A 23,919-nucleotide genomic window follows, 5' to 3' on the forward strand; every position below is an offset into this window, starting at 1 on the left:
CATCCATATGATAGCATGCATCAAAACTTCATTCCTTTTTTTATCACTGAATAATATTCTATTGTATGAATATATCACATTTTGTTTATTCATTCATCTGTTGAATGGATAGTTTCCTATTTGGGGCTCTCGAACACTGGCTAAAGTGAACATGGCATACACATAGCTGTTTGGATCCCTCGTTTCAATTCTTTTGGGTATATATGTACCTAGAAGTGATACAATCGTCAGATTATATGGTAATTCTATTTTTAGATTTTTGAGGAACTACTTAACTGTCTTCCACAGCACCTGCGCCATTTTACATTCTTACCACCAATATTCAAATGTCGCACATCCTTGACAACTCTTGTTGTTTTTTGTTTGAATATAGCCATCCTAGTAGGTGTGAAGTGGTATCTCACTGTGGTTTTGATTTGCATTTCCTTAGTGACATCTTTTCATGTGCTTATTGGTCATTTTTATATCTTCTTCGGAGAAATGTCACGTCATTTGCCCATTTTTAAACTGGGTTGTTAGTCTTTTTGTTGTTGAGTTGTAGGACTTCTTCGTACTAGACCCTTACCAGAAGTATGACTTGCAAATATTTTCTCCCGTTCTATGGGCCGTCTTTTGAAAGTGTCTTTAAAAATACAGTTTTATTGAGGTAAAATTGATACACTATAAACTGCATATTTAAAGTATATAATTTAATGGGTTTTGACGTATGTAAACGCCTGTGATACCATCACCACAATCAAGAGAATGAACATAGCCATCACCTGCAAAAAGTTTCCTGATGAGCCTTTGTAATTCCTTCTCCCTGCTCTTCCTCTCTCTGTTAATAAGGATGCAGGAGATACCCTGTTGTTGACACTGAAGCACACCGGGAAGTTACCCGATCTGGGACGCAGGAGACCTGGATCCGGGTGCCCTGGCTCTGCTGTCGGTGGGTGCTGATTTGAAGAGCCCCTCCCTTCTGCGGGCTTACCTGCGTGTGACAGCGTTCAGCTATCAGTGGTTCCCATCCACTCTGGCTACATATTAGAATAACCACTAGGGAAGCAAGTGATTAGTGCTTTTTATAAAAGCAACACGTTAATAATTATTTTATAATTAATTTTGGATAATTATTGCTTTTTCAAGAATACTGATATCCATCCCACGTCCTCTGAAGGAGAATTTCTGGGGGTGGGATCCTCGGGTCTGTGCTTTTTAAAAAGCTCCCCCAGTAATTCTGATGCACTGTAAGTTGAAATGATTTCCAACACGGCCTTCTTATCTAAAATTCCATGGTTTACGTGTCGCTTTGTAGGCCTCATATCGATTTTAGTTTATTCTCTCGAAACACCATGAGGTAGGTAAGAAAGACATAGCTCATTTAAAGACAAGTACACAAATATATAGAATGGATTAAGGACCTGAGTTAGATGTAAATCAGAGTAAGAGCTGGAAGGTAGAATGTATTTTCCATTATTTTCTTTAATTGCTGTTAAACAAAGTGATACCAGTAGCTTCCAAGTAGGTTCTGTCAGGGTGGGGTTACCATGTGTGACTTAGACAGTGTATCAAGAGATGAACAGATTCTCAAGACTAACTCACTCTAATTTCCTAGGGTATTGACATTTAAGGTAAAATGCTGCCTTATTTATTGTAATGGAGTCTGTTCCTATCTAATGAATGAAAAAAATGGCGGTTATTCTCTTAGACATCCTTTGTCTAGGAGGAGCCTTCATGGTAGCCAAGTATCTGGGGACACGTGTTACCTGAAGTGAGTCAGTGAGATGCTTTCAGCTGCTGTTAACAGAGCCCAATAGTAGTGTGAATAATAAGTGAATGATCCCATCACATGAGAAGACCGCGGGCTGGGTGGCTGCAGGTGGGTCAGTCAGTGATTCAACGGCATCACCATGTCCCCATCGTCTCTTTTCTCTGTCATCATTTCTCCTCTTTGCTCGGCCAAGGCAAGCATATCAGTGATGTCTCCCCACATGGTCAGGAGAACTCTACAATAGTTGAGGGCATCATGAGTGACGGAGAAGTGAGGGAGAGGGTGCTGCTTCCCCTGGAGTCCCCAGCAGGCCTCCCGTTTGGTCCAGTTGACCAGGTTTGAGTCTCATGGCTGTTCTGAAACTCATCACTGGCAGAGGAAGAAAGCCACCACAACGGATTTAATCCAATCGCAGTTAACCACTCGGGCTGGGAAATCACTGGCTTATTCAGTCATGACAGACCCCCTCCTGAGGTGGGGCCCCATAGAGTAGGTGAACTCCTGAATAAATTTGGGAGATACCAGCAAGAAAGAATTTGTGGGGGGTTGCCGCCCTCATGGGGGAGCATAGAATCGGAACCAGGAGGCTGGTGTTTTCAGAACTGTATCATCCATGCCATGGAGAAGCCTGATGACCGCCCTCTGTCCTTCCTCAGACTATGCCTCCCTGGCAGCCTCCCCACCCCCACCCCTCAGTTAGTATGAGATTAAGACTCAGTAGTTCTTACTGACTTGCTCTATTCTCCAGGCCGACCTCTCTGAGCTGACTAACGCTGTCTTCATTCAGGCTGTTTAGATTACAGCCTTCTTGAGTTACATTCTCATCTAGAGTTAGAAACCGTGTCACCCTGAGTGGGCTTCAGTTCCCTGCTCTTTCAGCATTGATTTGGGAACACCATGTCCCCGTAATGTGGCTTCTGCAGCTATCTCAAGCTTTCGTGCGGATGTCTTGATTGCTACTAAATTAACTCTCAGAAGGTCACCTTATCTCCTTGTTCCAGGGGCTTCTTTCTGCAGCCTCTGTGTGCAGACTCCATCAGCCACCGCTCAGGGCTGTTTGAAGATGCTGTTCAGATCAGGTCAGGTGGGCGCCCGGGTGGAGGTTAAATCTGTCACCTGGGCAATATGCTGCAGGTGGGATGAAGAGTTGGTTTGGGCAAATGCAAACATGACTGTGATGTGGTCGGGTATCAACTGGGAGGTGGGAATACAGGTCATTGGTCAGTTGCCTCATCGATCTTTACAGGCTGAGCATTTTCCTCATTGATTTTTCAGTGCCGTCTGAATCTTGTTCATCTATTCACTTAGAGATTGCTTCATTTCTTTTCAATTCATTTTTCTGTGCCCGTTTGACACTTTGCCACATTGTATTGCCCCGGTTTGCTGTGGATCCGATCACCTCTTTCCTACACAATCTCTGTGACTTTGGGAAAGGCCTTTCACCTCTCCGAGTCTCGCTTTCTTAATTCGCTAAATGGAGACAATAGTTCCTGCCTAAAGCGTCTGGAAGCGGGGAGGCAGTTTGGTATCAGGGGGAGTAGCTCCTGAGAGGTGGTGGCAAGATTTGCTCAGTAAGGAACTATGGCCTCGCTCTGATTTGGTGACGGAGGAGAAACCTCCCATGGAGAAGAGACACTCAGGAATCCATGGCCTCAACCCTCGCCCGGAGACTGGTTTCTCCTGCTGGAAACTGCGGCTTTGGCCACGCTGGTCCCAAGGACGGGATGCATCTTCCTTGTAACCTCAGCCTAAGTCCAGATTTACAACTATCCACTAACACCTCACAGTGCAGCTGAGACAAGGCTGGACAGGGCTTTGCGGGAGGTCTGCGGGTAGCGAAAGGGAAATACACAGAGAGTTACAATAACGAGTCAAGGTGGTTTCCAGGTTATGGTTTACTCTGCTTCAACACTATGAAGCCCCAACTTAATACCTGTTGTGCCGCTATGAGGCAGGGTCCGCTTTTGACCCCCAGCTGGGCCCTGAGGATCCCTTAAAGTTTAGGAATAAAGACTGAAGCCCAGAGAGTGATGGGAGCCCCTTCTCCTACCTGTGAATGTTCACCCCTTCACCAGCACAGCCTTACCCCATAGGCCAGGGCAGAAGGGTCATTTTCCATGAATAAAACAGTGACGCCCACAAAGGCACCAGCAACACCTGCATTATAGGCGGCAAGGAAGTGAGGCATCCGGGCGAGGTGTCTTGAAGTTGAATGCTGTTTGCGTGCGAGAATAGTAAAGCCTTCCAGCCTGGAAATGAGCTAGGAATGGATGAAACAGAAACCCATACTTTGCTCAGATAGTCTTATTTTATGCTTCTTTCTTTTCCTATGTTTATCTTGTTTTCCTCTCAGATTTCAGAAAATCATAGAGAAAATTATGGCCTCTTTCAGCTGTGCTAAGAGGAACCAGGAGAAGGAGGTGTAACGGGTGTGCAGGCTTCTGCCAGGAGGTTAAGGAGAGGTGCTATGTATCTACAGGGCTGCGGAGTGGTGGACACCATGTGTCACATGCGTAGGCCATGAGCAGAAAGGGGAAATTGAAGAGGTCGGAGTCTATACCTCTTGTTCCAGGAGCTTCTCCTCACCTAGAGATTTCCTGTCCAGACCTAAATCTTAGAAGCTTTTTTCCCCCACTAGGTAAAGCAAATTACCTTAAATTTCTCAGTCTACTTGACGGAAGTTTTCTAAAAAGTAAGGGAAAAATGGATGTAAAAGTGTTTTGAGGAGTGGAAGCCAACATACACCAACATTTCTCAAAGCGTGTGCCATGGAACAGCATTCCTGGAGATACTAATAGGTATTAATCAATAAAAGTGTTCCTTAGTCAATAATGTCTGAGAAATCCTGGTTAATAAGCCTTCAAGAGGCGTCTTTATAAAAAACCTCTTAGGACATTTAATAGGCTCTCGAAGAGGGCGATATAATATCGTATTTTCCAAACCTGCTTAATCGGAGACTCTTTTAGAGCAGAGGTTTGGGAAGAATCGGTTCTTCTCAGTGCTCTGTTATTATAATGGCATGGGCCCAGGGCTGCATGTGGGCGAAGGGGGCATGCTTTCATTCAGCAAGCTTCGACAATCGCTCGTTCACATTTTCTCCTGTCATCATTTCTGCCCATTCTCACCGGTGTGCGTGAAATGGCAGCTTTGAGCAGTTTAAAAATTCAGAAAAGTTTTTTTTTTTTATTTTTGGAGAGAGTTAATCCATTTCTCTTTATTAAAAACTGTCTTCCATGCTGCAGCATGGCTGAGCCTTGAAGACAGGCTAAGTGAAATAAACTAGACACTCAATGACAGTTATTACATGATTCCACTTTAAATGAGGTACGTAGAATCGTCAAGTTCATAGAGACAGAGAGTAGAATGTCAGTTGCCAGGGGCTGGGTGGGGGAGAGAGGTTTGAGGAATTATCATTTAATAGGTAGAGTTTCAGTTTGGGATGATGAAAAAGTTCTGGAGATGGATGGTGGTGATGATTGTACAACAGTGTGAATGTACTTAAAGCCACCAAAATGTACAATTAAAAATGATTAAAGTGGTAAATTTTATGCTGTGTATAGATTTACCACGGCTTTTTAAAAAGTTAATATTATAAAAGCTTTTGTCCTTAGGTCTGAGTTCTTGTGGTTTCAGCGAAATTTCTTCCAGGCTCCAGCCTGTAGACCTTCATGGTTTGCATCACTGGGATCCCAGGGTGCTCCTTGCAACTTGAGTGAAGAGAGGGCTTCTTGCTAAGAAGTGTGTGACTGATGCTGATGGCCCCTTGCCATGCTCGCTCCTTTAATATTAATTAATTTTAGTTGGAAACTTATGAAATTTATAACTTAGTCTGCTCTTCAGAAGCATTTGCAATTTCCCTTTAATAAAATCAAAGTTTTGATGTGTTAGTTCCTCTTTCACAAAAAATAAGTCTAAAATGCTAGTCCCTAATTAAAACATTTTAGTTGGCATCACCTCCTTCCAGCTGAGATTCCCTGGTACAACCTCTCCATCTACCAAGGAATTGTCATAAGCAAAGGACCCTGACACCTATGGGACTTTCTGCAGGCTTAGGTTCAGATCTTAGCCTCATTTCATAGAACTTATTGAAGATTAGTTTTTCAGCCAGAAAATAAGGATACCATTGGTACCTTCTTTCGAGCATTTAAATGAGATGCCTTATGCAGACCACACAGCTGGGTTCTCTGTTAGCTACTTCCTTCCGTGATTCCCTTTAGTATCAACCTGGGCAGGGCCAGCTCTGCAGACAGCCTTGCCCTTGATGTCTCATGCAGAACCCTTGACCTCTTTGCTCCCCTCCTTTCTTCCTCCCCAGTCTCCCCACATCAGTGCAGTGGCTCAACTACCCGCCCAGGTGCCCAAGCCAAAATAAAGGCGGGATTATGAATTCCCTTCCTTCCTCCTTTCTCATTTCCATAGTCACCAGCGGGCCCTGTTGGAGCAGTGACTGCTGTCTGTTCACCACTGGCATCTGAGCCAGGCCACCATCACCCCTCAGTGAACTCCTGCACGTCTCCTGTTCTGCCCACAAACCATTCTCCATCCAGCAGCCGGACTGACTATGTCACTCTCTTGCTTAAAACCTTTTTCATGGCTTCTCGTGCCATTTGGAATGTATTCAAATTCCTTCCCGTGGTTTTAAATGTCCTCTGTCATCTGCCCCCTGCCTTTCTCACTGACCTCATTACTCACACTTCCCTGCTCACTCGATGCCTTCCAGCCCCTCAGCCTTCTGCCTTTTCCTTGCCAAGTCTGTCCCCTCTGCAGCGTTCTTGAACTCACTTTTCCTTTGGCCTAGAATGCTCTTTCCTCAAACCTTTGCATGGCTGGCTCCTCCTGGTCATTTATTCCCCCTAGAAGTATCACCCCAGAGAGACCTCTACTGGTCACTCCAGCTAGGGAACACCCTGCCCCTGACAGTTACTCTGGATCAAATGACTATGCCTTCTTTTTTATCTTTTAAGGTCTTAACACGATTTGAAAGTAACTATTTTTCTTGTTTATTGTCTGTCTTCTCCCTGTTGGATATAAGCTCTGTGACATCAAAGACCTTCTTGCCTTACTCATTGTGCATCCTCCGAGAATGTAGGTTCCTGGTGTGCAATAGAAGCTGAATTAAGTGTCGTCGAATGAAAGCAAGAATGGACTTGGTTCATCTTCCCTGCTTGATGCTTGGCCCTTTATACCATTCCTTGGCCACCCCAAATTTTGCAATTGTTCCACCGCCTTGGGATGAAGAAAAGGGACTTCTTTATCACAGGCATGTGGTCAAGGCCTATCAAGGTGATGGCAAGCCAAAATCATTTTGTTTTTATACTCTACTAAACTAGAATGCCTCCCTCTCCTCCAAACGACTAGGCTCGGCGATGGGGCCTTCTAACTTGTCTCTCCCACTTTCGATATTCAGTCTTCCGTGATGGCTCTGATGGGTGTCTTTCTGGTTTACAAGGAAAGTACTGGACCCATCAGAAGACCTGGACTGTAGACATATGAAGAGCTGGCTTTGGGCAAATTAATGAAATTCTCGGAGTCTTGGTGTCCCCATCTCCACAATAATAATTATGGGTTAGATAGGGATGGATGTGTATTTTTGGAGTCATGAGTTTTTATCGCATGTGAAGGAGCATGTAAAAGGCAAGGTACTATACACACACGAGAGGTGGCGGTGGCGGTGCAGTTGCAGGCCATGTAGAGGAGGAGGTGGCTAGAGCTGGCAGATAATTTCCTATCCGTATGAAACACTCTGTGTTTCTCTCCGCTGAGCGGTGTGTAGAGCAGACCCATGAGAGCCGCTGGGTCTACTTAAAGGCTTCCTGGGTTTTGCGGTGGATGTGACCCTCTGTCACCGCTTGGATCCATCGCTTGGCCTCTCGTACCCCCAATGGCACAGCTTCTGAACAGATCCTAAAAGGCAGTGTCAACAGCATCGAACATGAATCCTTCCTCTGCCCGGCCTTGCCCTGGGCCCTCCAGCAACACTGCCCCTGCTGTATTCTCGCCACCTGGAGAAGAAGTGCATGAGCAATTCGTGGGGATGCTTTGGGAGGGAACCAGTCCCTACAGAAATGCCAGTGAGCGGGTCCGGTGTTGATGCTGGGGGCACAGGGTGACTTGCTGAGGACCATGTCGTGTGGCTGCCTTATGGTGACGGGCACCTCGGGGAATGGCGCCTGTGTGTCTTCACCCTTCTCTGCCTCCTTCGGGAGATGGTTACGGGGTGGGATTCAGATTTCCTTCTCCTCGCCTCATGAGCTGCTGGTGTAAATACAGCAGCAGGGTGAGATCTCGGCAGAGTGGGCTGAGCAGGGGCAAAGGATTAGAGGATGGGAATTTGTTACTTAACTCACAATCATTGCCGGAAATCGCACATGTCTCTTTGGTCATTTGACTCATAGGTATGTGTCCAGCAGGTGGGAGAGGCAGCATGACTCAGTGACCTGGTCCTCACGGCTGGGGACCCAAACCCTGAGAGCACATGGAAATAAGGAGAGGGAAGAATAACGCACGAGTGTTACTCGATCAATCCTAAATATTTAAAAAATTCAGTGTTGTCATGGCGATGGAGATTATTTCCAAACTTTAAGATATAAAATCTCCTCTTCTGCTGCCTCCCGCATATTCCCAGGTAGTAGTGCCTGGCCCCCAAACTCTGTTGCAGTAATTCTGAGCATTTTTTTCTTTTAAGGAGTGAATATAGCTCTGTTCAGCTTCCGGCTGCAGGGGAGATTTCTGCCAAGATTTGCGGCACGCAGCTGAAATATGTCTTGTATTTTACGAGCGTTGGCTCATCGCGGAATTAAATAGCACTAATTACATGAATATAGACCAGCAAGGGAGACAACTGTTCACTTCCTGATTTCCTCTGGAATCGAAAAAGAAAGGGAGGAGGTAGAGGACCAGGAAGGGCTGGGGAGAGGGGGGCTGGTGTCTCAGAACAGCAGAAGTGCTGCCACTCGGCTCCGCTGCGGCCCAGACAGGCCTGCTCCCTCACCGTGCTGGTGTTTGCTGACGTCACTGGCTTCCTTGCGTGAAGACTCCGTGGGCTGTGGGAAGCAGGTCAGCCCCGATGGCGTGGCAGCGACAGGCTCTGGGAGGCATTTCAGGATCAGAGTGGTAACTGGGAGAGATGCTGAGGCCCAGGGATCTGAGAGCGATGGGTACCCCCAGCACCCTGTGTTTAGCATCATTTCCAAACTTACTTTTTTTTTTTCAGTCAGAAAAGTCTAGTTAGAGATTTCACAAAAGTCTAAGGAAGAACATTTTTATTCCTTTTTTTCATTTCCTTTCTGGCTAAGGATAGGAAATAGAATGGGTAGAATTGTGTTATCATGGAGTATGAGTTAAGCCCTTAGGTGGGTGAGGGACCTCAGGGATTGGAGGCCTCCTGCTGACTCTTCAGTCACCTGTCACATGTAGTGGTCCCCAGAGGTCAGAAGAAGCGAAGACCCCTTCTGAACTTATTAGGATCTGGCTCAGTGAAACAGACCAGAACTCGATGGCTTCGAAATAGGCCAACGACGTCAGGGATGAAGTGTGTCCTTATTGTGAGAGAGAAAATAAGGTCGAGGAATGTGGCTGAGGCCCACTTAACAGATGAGTTCCCCGTGTTCTGTGTGGGGCAGGCTGTCCCAAAGCCCCCACGATGTAGCTTTAGGCTGCTAGGAAGCTAATTTAAGCAAAGATACAAAAAGCCTCAAGGGAAGCTTCAGCACCAACTCTTTGTTTTCCAGGGGTGAGGTCGTAATGCTCACCACTACGTGGCTCTGCCACAAAGGCCACTGTGGAACCCTCCCAACATCAGTGACGGTCTGTGTTCCATGAAGCCTAAAACACTACACTCTCACTTCTCCTAGATTTAGCCTAAATCTAAATCACTAAGTGATCTCTCTTAGTGATCTCTCTTGCCTCATCACCCTATTTTCAGTAACAGTTTTACAGATGGGGAAACTGAGGCATCGGGCAAGAAGGGCAGCCACTTAGCAGGACTATGCTGTTAGGATGGCCATTCCTGATGCCTGTGTCTTCCTTGCCACAGAGATTTAGGGAGAGGAGGCTTTTATGGGTGACTTTGGTTGGCACGTCAATAGCTGTGAGCTAAGAATTCCCCGCCTCTTCCCCATTAAAGAAGAGGAGGGCCTTGAGAGAGAGGAGCTTGTGTCTGTGAAGCTGCCATGATGTGGCTTCGCTTACTAGCGTCAGGCTGGGAATCCAGGCAGAGGAGGTGGGAAGCAAAGGGGAGTGTGGGAATGTGTGTCTGGGAGAGCTGCAGGAGCCTCCTTCTCAGATGAAAATCAGTCAGCTAAGTAAGCTTTCAACACACTTTGCCCCAGGCCACAAGCATAAGACCAGATTGCATGAGAAAATGACTGTCCTTAGTGTGGGCTGGACCCCTAACCCCTTCTCTGTGACCCAAATGTCCACCCAGAGTAGCAAAAGTGACAGCAAATATTCCTTTTGCCTTAGCTTTGGAGTGTCTCAAACACCTTTGCATGTTGTCCCTCCATATCTGCACATCCAGAAGCCACATGGGAAGACTCGGAGCTAGCCCGCTCTGGACAGGGCATTTCTCATGGCCCGGGACAAGGGCTGGGGTGAGAGAGAGTGACGACATTGACACCAAATCCAGCTGGGGCATCTGACTCCAAATTCTTGGCAGGCCTGTTTCTTTAAATGAGACGTTGGAAAGAAGTTTATGATTCTTTGCTCCCAGCTCAGGCTGCTATTGAGAGTGTTGTGTTTTAAAAGCCTCACAGCCGGACTTGGAGGAAAGAGACTCATTGCTTAGTGACTCCCCCACCCAGAGCACGGTGCCTGGAATACAAAGGGGTCACAGCGGTGTAATAATAGGGTTCCATCTGGGGCTGCCTGGGCTCGCTGAAGCTCCTGCTCAGCTCTGCTGGGAACAGCAGACTCGGCCAGGAAAAGGTGGTTCTGGACCCTAGAGGGCCCCTCAAGGCCAAGGACAGGGCTGCCTGAGGGAGGGGAGACCATAGATGGGGCCTCAGGGGTCCAGCGAGGGCCTAATCTCTGAATGGGGGCTACTCAGAGACTCACCCCCCTGCAGAGTCTTCTTCCAGGCTGGTTCTAAAGCCTCTGTCCATGGTAATAGTGGTTGGTTTGTTTTGTTTTGTTTTGTTTTGTTTTGTTTTTCCCAGCCCCCTTTTAATAAACTGGGAAGTAAGGATTAAGAGAGTCCTGAGTAGCTGAGCTTGGTGCTGAATTTCCTGGGGACCGGGCTGGTTGCCTGGAAGCGCCTGGACTTCCAGTCTGGCTCCCTCTCTCCCTCTTCCTCATCCTTTATGCCCCTTGCCAGCCCTTCCCCCAGTGCCGCATTTCTCTTGCTCGACAGAACAGAAGCAGAAGCAGAGGGAAAGCAGCCGGGAGGGTTGACTCCTGTGCCCACGGCCTGCTCGAGCTAGCGCTGCATTCTGGTTTTGTGCTGAGTTATGGCCAAGCTGACCCTTTTGAGTCCCCCACCTGTACACGAGACGGTCCAGAGAGAGTGCTGTGACCTCCTCTTGGGAGAACAGTTGCTTTGACTTGATTTTTCCCCTTCGCAGGAGGGATGAATTGCACTGTGACACCCACATCCTAAGGCGTTTCCCCTTTTATGAACATGGCACTCATTTCTGAGACGGTGACAAGAAGAAGGGGTGACGAGTAAAGCACACGGGGCTGCTTCATGCCCATCGCGGGCTTCAGACTGCAGCCAGTTGCACGACTGGACTATAGATGTTTCATGTAAATTTAATTCTCAAAAAGAGAGGGAGAGAGAGAGAGAGAGAGAGAGAGAGAGAGAGAGAGAGAGAAAATGACAATTCACGGCTCCCACTTCTAGAAACCAAGAGTTTAAAGTGAGAAATGCAGACAGGAAAAAATACTGTTTATTTACTGAGATTGTTATTCCAAATGTATAAGTTACAAATTGGAGCAAGACTCTTAAAAAAGGACATTTGTCCTTCTTGCTGATTTAGAGCAATGAATGTCTAGTGTTTCTTAGATGAAGTAGAAAGGTGACCTGTGCTGTGTCCCCAGTCCCCTCCCTGTCCTCAGATGCACACAGGTTGTCCCTCTCTAGGCCCAAGTGTTCGGAAGGGCCATTGAGGAACACGAAGCATTTTTTGCCCTGTAGATGTTGGCATGGTCAGCTCCCACGTCTCTGGCCTTGGCAGCTTGCATCTGGCTTTGGGAACAGGGTGGGGACTGCTGACACCTGAAGAGCACTTTGCTTAGAGGCAGCCTGGTATGCCACAAGATCAGAGCCCCCAGGCGACCAGGCCCAGGTTTGAATCCTGGCTCTGAGAAGCAGCATGCTGGCTGTGTTTCTTCCCATGTTAGGGTAGTGCCAACCTCTGCAGAGCTTGTCAGTGATTGGAGATGACCTCGAAGGGGCACAACCAGAGGGTTCTCTAGGAGAACCTCAGCCACCGGAGGGCAGGGGTCCTATCTTCTGCTTTGGAATGTCTATACCCTTTGTATCCACTTCAGAAATTGGCCACATGAATGAATGCATGCCGACTTCTAACAGCTGTGTCTTCCACGTTGTCTAAGTTTTCCTCGCTGCAGTTTCGTTTTCAGGCCCAGCTTCTCCTCAGCAGGGTCTGCACTGCTTTTCTGTGCTGAGTTGGACACTGGTTCTCAAAGTCTAATTTGTGGACACAAAGCGGCTCGTTATGATATTCCAGCTAGTGGACTGGCTGTTCTCATTGTAAATCATGTATGAGTGATGTAGTTTCTCTGATGCATTTCAAGTCATGCTTCAGATGGACTGAAAGTTGAGTGTTTTAAGTACTTACAAGCCCTGTATTAGAGCACGGTCAAACCAGCATTTGCATTTGGTCCCTGTTAGAACTAGGTAGGGAGCCCCAAAACCAAGATTTACTTCGTCCTTCATCTACAGCTGATCCCAACTGCCATCTCATATATTCTGCTGTGGAATAGTCATTCATTCATTGTTCATTCATTGTTCATTCATTCATTCATTGTTCATTCATTCATTCATCCATCCCATCATCCATTTTTTCATGTGTTCCCAAACATTGGAACTGGAGAGAATAGTTGAAAAAAGGACATGATTTCTGACCTCCAGGAGCTCATCATTTTAGAGGAGGGACAGCATCAGTGTGTAAATACAACAGAGTTTGTAAAATATGAGAGACTCTGGTGGGCGCTGGTTCCTGTACTAATACCTAGTAGGGGCATCCTAGGCCAGTGCCAGGGTCAGAGGTGGCTCTATTTGAAGAATGAGGCCATAGGTGAGGGGGATTTGGTGTTGGGCATCTGGACGCTAAACCACCTGCGCAGAAGGCACAAGTTGAGAAGATCCCGAGAGGCCTGCCAGCACAGCCCTTATGCTTGACTATGAAAGTCAGCACATACACCTTCACATACCTCCAAATCTCCCCCGGGGTAAAGCCTCACTCTTTGCAAAATTCTAGTTTGTCTCTATGGGCAGTGGGACACCAAGCTCTCTTTGGCGTGCTTGCTTCTTCTTATGAAAGAATAATCTAATAGAGAGGGTGTGGTGAGAGACACTTTACTCTTTTGGCTAGAAGGCTGGATTTTTATGGGTTAGGAGTCTTTCATTAACAAATGCCAGAACACTGAATCCATACCAGCTTATGCAATAGAGAAATTTTTTGGCTCATGTAACGGGAAACTATAAGCATGGAGCTTGCTTCAGTGCACGTGATATCACCAGGACCTGGGACACAGCACCCTCCACCCTCTGGCTCAGCTCTGCTGTCTTCAGTATGTTGGCTTCCTCTTTTCAGGCTCCAATCCCCACCTCCCACCCCCATGGTTACAAGATGATGCCTGCAGTCCATCCCACACCTCTCCAAGTTCACGTCCATCGGAAGAGCTAGAACTTTTCCCTCAGCACTCTCATTCAAAGTCTAGTTGCCTCATAGAGATTCCGATCTGACCGGGGACCCGACCCTGAACCAGTCACCGTGACCGTCCTACTCTGTGCTCATTGATATGGGTGCAGGTCATGAATCCATCCTTGAGTAAGGGGTGGAGTCAGTTCCCCCAGAAGCTTTTGGTCTGAGAGAGGGTGAAGGGGTGGATCCCCAGGGGATAAATGAATGGCAGCAAAAACAACAGATGTCCACTATCTCTCAGTGTCTTTCAAATTATTTTTTATTATAACTGTATTGTTCAGGGTTCTCCAGAGAAACAGAAACCAGAGAGAGACAGAGAGAGTGAGAGAGGAGAGAGAGGAGAGAGAGATTGATCGATTGATTGATTTTAAGGGACTGGGTCACACAACCATGGAGCCTCCAAGTCCAAAATCTTCTGGGTAGGCCTGTGGACTGGAGACTCGAAGGAGAGCTCACGTGCAGTTCAAGTTGAAAGGCCATCTGCTGGCAGAATTCTCTCTTCATCAGAAGAAGTTGATCCTTTGTTCAATCATCAACTGATTGGATGGCCACTCACTCACATTATAAGGGGGCTTCTGCCTCACTCAATGTCTACCAATTTAAATGTTAATCTCCTTCAAAAACATCCTCACAGAGACATCCAGAAGAATGTCTGACCACATATCTGAGTACCGTGGCCCAGCCAAGTTGACACATAAAAGCAGCCATCACAGTGACCAACAGTAAGAAATACATTTGCATCACACCACGACTCAATACATACTTCTATACAGCTGACACAAAAGTCTCGCTAAATTGTGCTTATCCTACCTAAATGATCCCAGGGGAGATCATTTTTCTCTTCTATTTTATTTCCCTGAAACGTGTGTGACCCACTCAGATGGTTTCTGGACTCGCGATGGGTTGCAGAGATGGCCTTTTGGAACACCATCTTAGAACGCATCTTCCGAGTAGGCTGTTATTCCCATAGCAAAGGTCCTGGGGGTTCAGCCTCTGTCCAGAGGCTCAGGGAAGTACTGTGGGCAACTGAGGGGGAGACCTGAAGAGCTTGCCGAGTCTCAGCGTGATTGTGTGTGACCTCAGCCAGGACTTGTACCTGCGTCGTGCCTCAGTTTCCTTCTCCGTGATGGAGGTATCCTTATGAAAACCTCTTCTACCTAACAGGGTTGCTGGGAACGATAACCTCAGAACGAGGTAATGTATATGAAAACACCTTGTAAACTCCAAAGTAATTTTGTGAGGTAATTGCTATTTTAATCTACTCTATAATAACTTTTCTTCTCTACCACTCAGGCATCTGAGAGGATGGTGCCATTTCACGAAAATTAGTTTGAGCTCTTCAAAACTTGCCACATTAAACAAAGACAGCCCCAATTTCTTTAATCAAAATGATGATCATCTCCTAAAAATGAGTCTCATCTCCCCTGGGATCATTTAGAATTAAAATCTGATTTCAAAGAAGGGAAAATTGCAGCGTGTTTGGGTTTGATTTGGAGGCTTTCACTTCTCCTGCCTATTTGCCACTTTCCCACCCTGCCGGGTTCAGTGAGCCCTTTGGGGAGGACTGGAGATGACGTGGTCACATCACTTGCCTTTCAGAACCGGCATTGGGCTGAATGCCACCTCCAGTGCTTTGCTTCAAACCCAGCTAACGGATGTCCCGAGAGAGAAGTGGTGGGTAGGACTTGGAACCGGGATGAGGGTTTCCTAGGTCGGGTCACCACCTCTGAGGACCAGTGTCCTGGCGTGGAAACCATTCAGTTTTGCTGGAAGAGAACAGCCTCAGGTAGCTTGGTGGGGGGGACAGGGGAGCAGCAGCTCTGCCCACCTGTGGGCCCGCAGTTCGGGCGGGAGGGCGGTGGTGCCTGGTGCGGGTCTCTTGGGAGGCGAGCTGGAGCCCACATCCTTGCTCATTTTCCTTTCTCTTCCATTTCTCTGTTATTTGTTTTCAAATCAGTCCCTTTCGTGGGGTGTAAAACGAGAAGCTGGTTATTCCTATCACATGTCATTGTTTTCTGTGGATTCCCCACCGCTTCCAGGCACGGTCACTTCAGCATCCTCAAATGAGGGTGATATGTGTTTGAGATGCATAACTGTGTCTCATTTCAGTGCCTAACAGAAGATGAAGAATGAGCCCTGGCACCTAAGTGCTCAGTAAATTCATAATTACAGACTTCCTCGTCTCGCCTCTCACAAACGAGAAAACTGTGGCTTGGTTTGTGGGTCTGTGAGTGTGTACAGTAAGGAGGGCATGTGGCAGTCACGTCTCCCGGTGCTCGGTCTGTTCCGAGACAGGGATGCCGAAAATTGCCTCCCCAGGGTTGGTGGCTGAGCCCTGACCTGCACCTGCCCTTTTGGTTCCCAGCCCAGCTGCAACTTGGTTGTTGGTGGCAATGTTCTGAGAGCTGTGTTAGCCAGCAGAGCAGATGACACCCAAAGAGCAGGCTCCTCCGGACGGAGGCCGGGGAGCAGATGCTGAAATGAGTTCATTTAAAGGCAGAAAAGGCTGTGGGCGGTGGAAAGAGCACTGGGCTGGAGCGCTGAGCGGAAGCCCGTTCCCTCCTCGAACTCACTGCGTGGCCTCCTGCAAGTCATTCATTTCACTGGATCTCAACTTCTTTGTCTCTAAAATCAGGGACTGGGGGTCATTAAACTGGACTAGCCCTTTCAGATAAAAAACTTCTAGATTCTTCTCTGATATTTGGATTCATACAGGCAATTCAAGACGAACCATCCAGACTTCTCATCTGTCTAATTGAGATGGTATCATCAGGCACCATCACGTTATCACAACTCTAATCCTTTTAATCTTATTTAATCTTATCATCAACTATCATTTATTAAGCACTTACTGTATGCCAGGCTGAGGCTCTGTGCCAGGTGCATTCCAGTCATTAATGCTTTTACAGGTAAATAGCAGTGCCCACCTAACAGGTGTTGTTAGGTAATGCCCTGTGGGTCCCAGGGGCTTGGCGGGGAGGTACTGATGAGTGATGTCTTGTGTTTGGGGACTTCTGTGAATTAAAATGAGCTTCCAAGGCTCTGAAATTGCCCGTTTCTAGAAAGAGTACAGATTTCGCATGTTACAAACCTGGATTTTAACTCGTCTCTGCCACTTATTATCCACATGCCTTTGCAGAGCTGATGTTTCCTCACCTGAGAGGCAGGTGAAACAGTCCCACCCCCAGAGAACAGTTGTGATGATTAGGTAAGGTAGTCGTTGTACAGACATTTCCATGGGGCCCGGGGTACCATAAGTGAGCCACAGATATTAATATTCCTCTTTGCTTCCAGCCTCTCTTTCTGCCAGTCAGAAGATAGTTCTTGAGCTTCCACTGCAGGCCCGGTCCTGGTCTGGAGCTATGGACACACTGGTGAGAGAGGCAGGCCCTCCCTGCCCACTCGGAGCCCACAGCTCCAAACTCAGTCTCTTGTGCAAAGACTAAATTGAGAGACACGTGAAGTCTCCTTCCTGGGGGCCGTTGCTCTTCAGGTTTCTTCCCACGATACCATGCATTTCAGTCTTGGCTCGTTGGGGCATCCTGACAAGGCTCGTGGTTCTCCCCGTCCAGCCCTGTCTTCCACCTGGCTCTCACGAACCGTGTTTTCCAGACAGGCTCTTCCTGGTGTACGCCCTCTTTGATATGCCCAGGAATTTGCTGTGCTGACCCCTCCCCAAGGAGGCCCTCCCCTTCCAGTTCTGCATGTCCTCTCCAAGTTCATGGCTGGGCACAAATGCCACCCCCTTCCTAAGGGCTCCCACTGCCTTCTTCGTGCCTCCTCACCCCAAGTTAGAAGCCATTTTCCTCATGGGAACTCCCAAAGCACTCTGTGGTTCGTCATATAACTTTTCACTGTCTGAGTAATTTTGGTTCCTATGGTGTCTGCCCGACCCAGCCTCAGCTGTCCTTGGATCCCACAGTGTCCAGCACATTCTGTGTGTGGCCTGAGCAGACATTTGCCATCTGGGGAGAATGAATAAAGGCCCTCAGCTCATAGGACTGCTGTCGGTTGTTGGGTACCCCATCTACCGGAGACTTCCTCCTCTGATACTTACGTGGGAAGACCTCTGTTTTCACTGGGATTTTGGCTGACAATGTCAAATCTTTGTTTTCTTCTTTCTTCTCTTGGTTTCTATTTGACTTCACGCTGTTTTCCTCCTGGAGAGTTTTCTATGGCTCAGCAGTTACTTCTTCTTTGTTTGTGAGGTGTTTCGGGTAAATGAGAGAAATTCCATGGAGCTGAGATGCCCCCAGATAAGACGTAGGCCACTCCTGCCCTGATCTCTACTGAACTGTAAGAAATATGAAGCCATCCTCTGGAAAGACTCAGAAAGACATCTCAGATAGAAATAAATGAGACCAGTAAGACGGAAAGCTGTTTTTTTCCCACAGGGAGTTATTTATTTATTTCCTTGACCACTTCTTAAAGCATTCGTTCACCCCCTTTAATGAAAACCTCTCAGAGGAGGCCCCACTACGAGAGGCAGCCAAGATCTGCCTCATTAAAATGACACCAGGGCTCAGAGCTGGGCAGTGTACCCGGAGGACCTGGTTTGTTGCTGCACCGAGAAGGGATCGAGGATGTGAGTTTTGATTTGGGCTCATGCACCATCCAGCCAGCGTGGAGAGCTTCCCCTGCAGCAGGAGCAGACCCAGAGGGCCAGCTGGAAATGGACAGCCCCCCAAAAAGCAGTGGTTTGAACTGTTCTGCTGTGTATAAACAGTAACTGTGTGCATCCCTGTCTGCCTGGATAAACTGAGATGGTTTAATAGTTAAGACAAGAACCGGCCAGGGACTTGGACAGCTGGGTTTGAATCTACCGCTTCCACTTTTAGCTGTGCAAGTTACGTAACTTCCCAAAGCTGTCAAGTGGGGATAACAATACTACCTCCTTCAGAGGTCTAGGAGTCAGGGCCTCAGCAGGAAATGGCACATGCAAACTCAGTGACATGCACAAAGGTTGATAAAGGGGCTCTTGACAAAGGCGTGGCTTCTTAAGAGGCAGGAAGTATTTGGTGGAAGGGACAGTGAGACCCTATTATCTCCTCTGGGGCCACATGGAGGTGGGCAGGAGGTGGGTCATGATGGAGATGGAGATGCCACGTGGAGAGGCCGGACTAGGGCACTGCATGGAACCTGCACAGCCAGTGCATGCAGCCCAGCTCCACCCCTCCCATCCTCTGCAGGTGTACAGTCTACACAGGTCAGCCTCCCAGGTGCGGAGAAGGGTAGTGAACAAAGATCTAAAGAGGCAGACGAAAGGTTTGTTAAGATGAAGTTTAAGATTGAGTTTTGTCTCTGGAAGGTGCTGGACAGCGACTGACAGTCAGGCACTCGGCAGGCAATGGCTGTTTATCATCATCATCATCATCATCATCATCATCACCCCTATTGATAATTATTACCATCACAATCATTATTATTCTTATTATTACTGTGGCGCCCTCCTGTGGCTGCTGCCACCCAGCTCTGGCTGTCCCACACACCTGTGGCGGCCACGGCCCTTGGCTTCTAGCTTCCTCCAGCACAGTTCTCTGTCTCGGTCTGTGCAGAATAATTTGAGGGTCCCCCAGACAAGCTCTGGGGTGAAACTAAGCTGCTGCTGTTGTCACCCAGCATCACATCTTTCCTCTCCCCCACAGGGAGCCTCCACCCCTGAGTCCTGGCCCTCCCAGGAGGACGCTCTGCCCGTGCTGCTGTGCCGTGAGGACCCGTGTCTGCAATGAAAGCCATGCCTTGGAACTGGACTTGCCTGCTGTCCCATCTCCTCATGGTAGGGATGGGCTCCTCCACTCTGCTCCCCCGGCAGCCACCCCCGCCATCCCAGAAGCGATCTTTCATCACATTTCGAGGGGAGCCAGCTGAGGGCTTCAACCACCTGGTGGTGGATGAGAGGACAGGGCACATTTACTTGGGGGCCGTCAACCGGATCTACAAGCTGTCCAGTGACCTGAAGGTCTTGGTGACCCACCAGACAGGGCCGGACGAGGACAACCCCAAATGTTACCCACCCCGCATCGTCCAGACGTGCCATGAGCCCCTGACCACCACCAACAATGTCAACAAGATGCTCCTGATAGACTACAAGGAGAACAGGCTGATTGCGTGTGGGAGTCTCTATCAAGGCATCTGCAAGCTCCTGAGGCTGGAGGACCTCTTCAAGCTGGGGGAGCCGTTTCACAAGAAGGAGCACTACCTGTCGGGAGTCAACGAGAGCGGCTCTGTCTTTGGAGTGATCGTCTCCTACAGCAACCTGGACGACAAGCTCTTCATTGCCACGGCGGTGGATGGGAAACCAGAGTACTTCCCCACCATCTCCAGCAGGAAGTTGACCAAGAACTCAGAAGCGGATGGCATGTTCGCGTATGTCTTCCACGACGAGTTTGTGGCCTCGATGATTAAGATCCCTTCGGATACCTTCACCGTCATCCCCGACTTCGATATTTATTATGTCTATGGCTTCAGCAGTGGCAATTTTGTCTACTTTTTGACCCTGCAGCCCGAGATGGTGTCTCCCCCAGGCTCCACCACAAAGGAGCAGGTTTATACATCTAAGCTCGTGAGGCTTTGCAAGGAGGACACCGCCTTCAACTCCTACGTGGAAGTGCCCATTGGCTGTGAGCGCAGTGGGGTGGAGTACCGCCTGCTGCAGGCCGCATACCTGTCCAAAGCGGGGGCCGTGCTCGCCCGGACCCTCGGAGTCCGCCCAGAGGACGACCTCCTCTTCACTGTCTTCTCCAAAGGACAGAAGCGGAAAATGAAATCCTTGGATGAGTCGGCTCTGTGCATCTTCATCTTGAAGCAGATCAACGACCGCATTAAGGAAAGGCTGCAATCTTGCTACCGGGGCGAGGGCACGCTGGACCTGGCCTGGCTCAAGGTGAAGGACATCCCCTGCAGCAGTGCGGTGAGTCGGGTGGGGGCGGCACGCGAGCTGGCACGGTGAGGTGTGGAGGGAGGACCCTGGCCTGTGACCTCCAAGTGGTGTGATCACACTCCATTTTGCAGGTGGGACAAGTATATCTTGGCCCTGAGTCCCACTGGACCCAAATTATCACCAGCTCAAACACGCTGTGACTATGAAACTGAGCTTGTAAGAGTCGGAGCTGGAACTGAAACTTGGATTTCCTATCAGGACATCTCTCTATTCCATGTTGGCTTACTGGTTATAGGAGGGAGTGCTAGGAATAAGCGGGAATTGTTTACACGGGTGTCACCAGGCACTGTGGAAGGCTAGTCATAGTGTGCTGCAGGACAAGGCACGTACCCACCCTTCTTACCAACGAAGCCTGTGAATCACTATCCTGGGAGCTCAGAACAAAACCATTGCTGGGAGTAATGGAGCCAGTCATTCTATGTTTTTAGCCTCTTGCGTGTCTTTAGAAAAGATAACAATGGAAGCAGAAGTCTAAAGAAAGTGAGAGTCTAGTGAACATAGAAGGGAAAGCAGAACTTGCTTAGAAAAGTGAGTTCAGTCTTTATTAAGCATCTTCTACATGCACAGCTCACAAAATCACAAAGTCAGTGAGCAGCCAGGAAAGAGTTCAGGGTGGCAGGAAACCAGAGGAAGGAGAGAATGAAGGTTTGGTTTAGGATGGCGACCCAAGGCCCGTGGAGCCTGAGGTTCCAGCCTGTCCCTCAGGCTGCTGCCTTGCTCAGTGGCTACAGGTGCAACAGGTGACACAACCTAACTCACTTGTGACCCAACAGGAGAAGCACCTGCTTTTCTGTGGCTTGACTTCTCTTCTTCTTTAAAATGGTCCACTTTTCTCTCCCTCATTCTTTAAGAGACTTACAAGGCTCAGCTTTTGGCATCTTCTAAGCCCTATGTCACTGTTCTTTCCCTTTTTTCTTTTTTTATTGTCCAATTAAAATGTTATAAACCTAATTTAAGAAAATCTATACTGTAATCGTAATGGAGGAGAGGGAAGGGGAACACCCATCAGGTCGAAGTTGCATCTGCGCGGATGGGATTCTTGACTCGTAGTCAAACTTTGGTGCAATTCCATTTTAGGAAATGTATTTGGGTTGATTTAAAAAGTGTAAGTTTCTCTTTATAAAATATGGCCACAAGGGTCTCAGAGGGAACTGACACCCACCCCACCCAGCCTGTGGCGAGGCCAGTACTCTGGTCACTAGGATTAGGGTGGGGGTAGAGGAGGGGGAGGAGAAAGAAGGAACTCAGCAAAGTTTGTCTTTGGTGCCCTGACATTTAGGCTCAGGCTGCTTTCCGGTTGTGAGTTTTCCAGGTACCTGAGTTGAAACTAAAAGATGTTATTCCTCTTTGGAAGACTTGAAAAACCTGGAGACCCCCTAACGTTCCAAAGGAAGTGGGAGAGGGACTATGGGCCAAAACAAGTAACAACAAATTGACAGTCATTGCCGGGCCAGAGAATCGAGGGGGCTCTACTGTGTCCGTTGAGCCTTAGCAGGTGACATATCCTTTGGAGGCTTCAGTTTGGGGCTGTAGCAGATTCACTCAGGAGAGTCTATGAAACAGGCTTATGAACTTGGGGGCCCATGACTGCTCCCAAACGAAGGCAATAAATGGCAGTCCAGATGCCGTGCTGTGTGTATGTGTGTTACACACTCAAACATAGCCCCCGGGGAGATGCATTGGAAAGTTGGTATGGGGAAGGCCCTTAGAGATACTCTGGTCTAAACTTTGATTCCAAGGCCCAACAAGGTGAATGAATTATTCAAGGTCACACATCTTGTGAGTCAATGGCAGACACAGCCTCGAGGAGAATCTCCTTGCCTCTCATTACCACACTCACACACACCCATGTGGACACATGCACACACATATACACACATGTGCATGTGTGCACATCACAATAAGTACCCCCGTGCGCATGCACATATATACCCTCGATAAGAAAATGGTAAGTTTATGCTGTGTGCTTGCTAGGCAACTTTTGAGATCAGAGCGATTGGCAATTTTTCCTGTTGACACTTTTCTATAGAAAACTTGCTCAACCCTTTTTGGGAGATGCTTTGGGGAGTAAAATCAGCTTCAGGGATCAGCCTGGCTGCCCATGAGCGGGAGTCACCCCAGCCTTGCTCCCGCCACAATACAAAAAGCCAAGTTCATCAGGGAAGTCTGCAGAACTTCAGGCCCCAATACCGCACGGTGGCCTCGAGGAGAACAGAGGGAAAACGGCTTTGCAAGACAGGCCAATGCCAGGACTGGAGTAATGGAGCCAGATAACGAGCTTTTGATTTTTCTTTTGGCTTTAATTAGCCCTTTCAAGTTCGAGGCAAGTTCAGGGCTGAGAGCATAGAGAGGAGGAGGCCAGGAGCTGCGCACGGGGCTGGAGCCGTCTCCCCAGCCAGCCTGAAAGGCCACGCCGGCTTTTAATGCGCGGTATCGGTTTTCTTTGATTCAGCCGATCCTTGAGCTACTTTGCGCGGGAGCCCTCGGCTGCAGTTCATCTGGCCTCAGACCGCACATGGGCCACACGCCATCAGCCAGGCCCAGCTCCCGAGCGTCCCCATTGAGAACCCGTCCTCGGCACAGTGTTGGCAAACCCGGCTTTTCCTCCGCCCGCTCCCATGGCCGTTGAGGTCCTTTCCGTTTTCCTTTCCTGCCCTGAGGCAGGGGTGGCGGAGGTGACCTCCAGAGTTTTCCCTTGAGGCCTGCGAAGTGGAACTGAAGCTCAGATGTTCTCTGCCCTGTGACGTTTCAGCTGCAGGAAAATGGTAGAGGGGAGGGAAAGGCCCAGGAGACTGACTTTCAGGACTTGGGTTTTTCAGCATAGGGGTCCCGTATGGGTTTTAGCATAGTCACAGCTCAAAGAGCTTGTTCCCTAAGCTCACCCTGTGGCACCCTGCAGGCTTTTCTGGCCCTTTCCATTTCCTGGGGCCCACATTCCTTCCCCTGAATTCATGCCTCCAGAACTCAGAGCAGTAGTCCCCGACCCCCGCACTAGGTCCCCGCTGTCCCGTTGGCCGTGCTCAGTGAGGACGGGGTGAGGTGGGGAGAGAACGCCCGTGTTTATTGGCCTGCCGTGCCGTGGGGCATCTGTGGAGCTGTGTGGCGGGCCACAGCCTGGTGACCAGGTTGGGGAGAAGCCTGGGACTGTGAGGCTGGAGCTGTGGTCTACAGGCCCCCGGTTCTTATTCCAGGTATACTGGGGAAGGCTGGCTGGGCCCACAGCAGAGATAAGAGCCAGGGGCCAGGAGTGGCCTCCTCATGGGACCGTGTGGCTGCGAATGTCAATGCCTGTTGCAAATGCGAATCTTGGAGTGGGTGCTGGCTGCAGAGGCTGGAGAAGCAGC

General features: G+C 48.7%; 1 protein-coding gene across 7 annotated transcripts in view; it reads left to right on the forward strand.

Moving 5' to 3' along the window:
* PLXNA4 (plexin A4) overlaps positions 1-23,919 on the forward strand; it is a 418,364-nt gene that overhangs the window by 45,073 nt on the left and 349,372 nt on the right. For all 7 annotated transcript variants that reach the window (XM_039861051.1, XM_039861052.1, XM_039861057.1 and 4 more), the window contains exon 2: positions 19,281-20,545. In XM_039861051.1, the coding sequence (XP_039716985.1) occupies positions 19,361-20,545 (1,185 nt within the window). In that variant the 5' untranslated portion in view covers positions 19,281-19,360. The remainder of the gene's footprint in view (positions 1-19,280; positions 20,546-23,919) is intronic.

The sequence above is a fragment of the Pteropus medius genome, unplaced genomic scaffold (genome assembly GCF_902729225.1).
Source record: "Pteropus medius unplaced genomic scaffold, Ma_sr-lr_union100, whole genome shotgun sequence".
NCBI lineage: Eukaryota > Metazoa > Chordata > Mammalia > Chiroptera > Pteropodidae > Pteropus > Pteropus medius.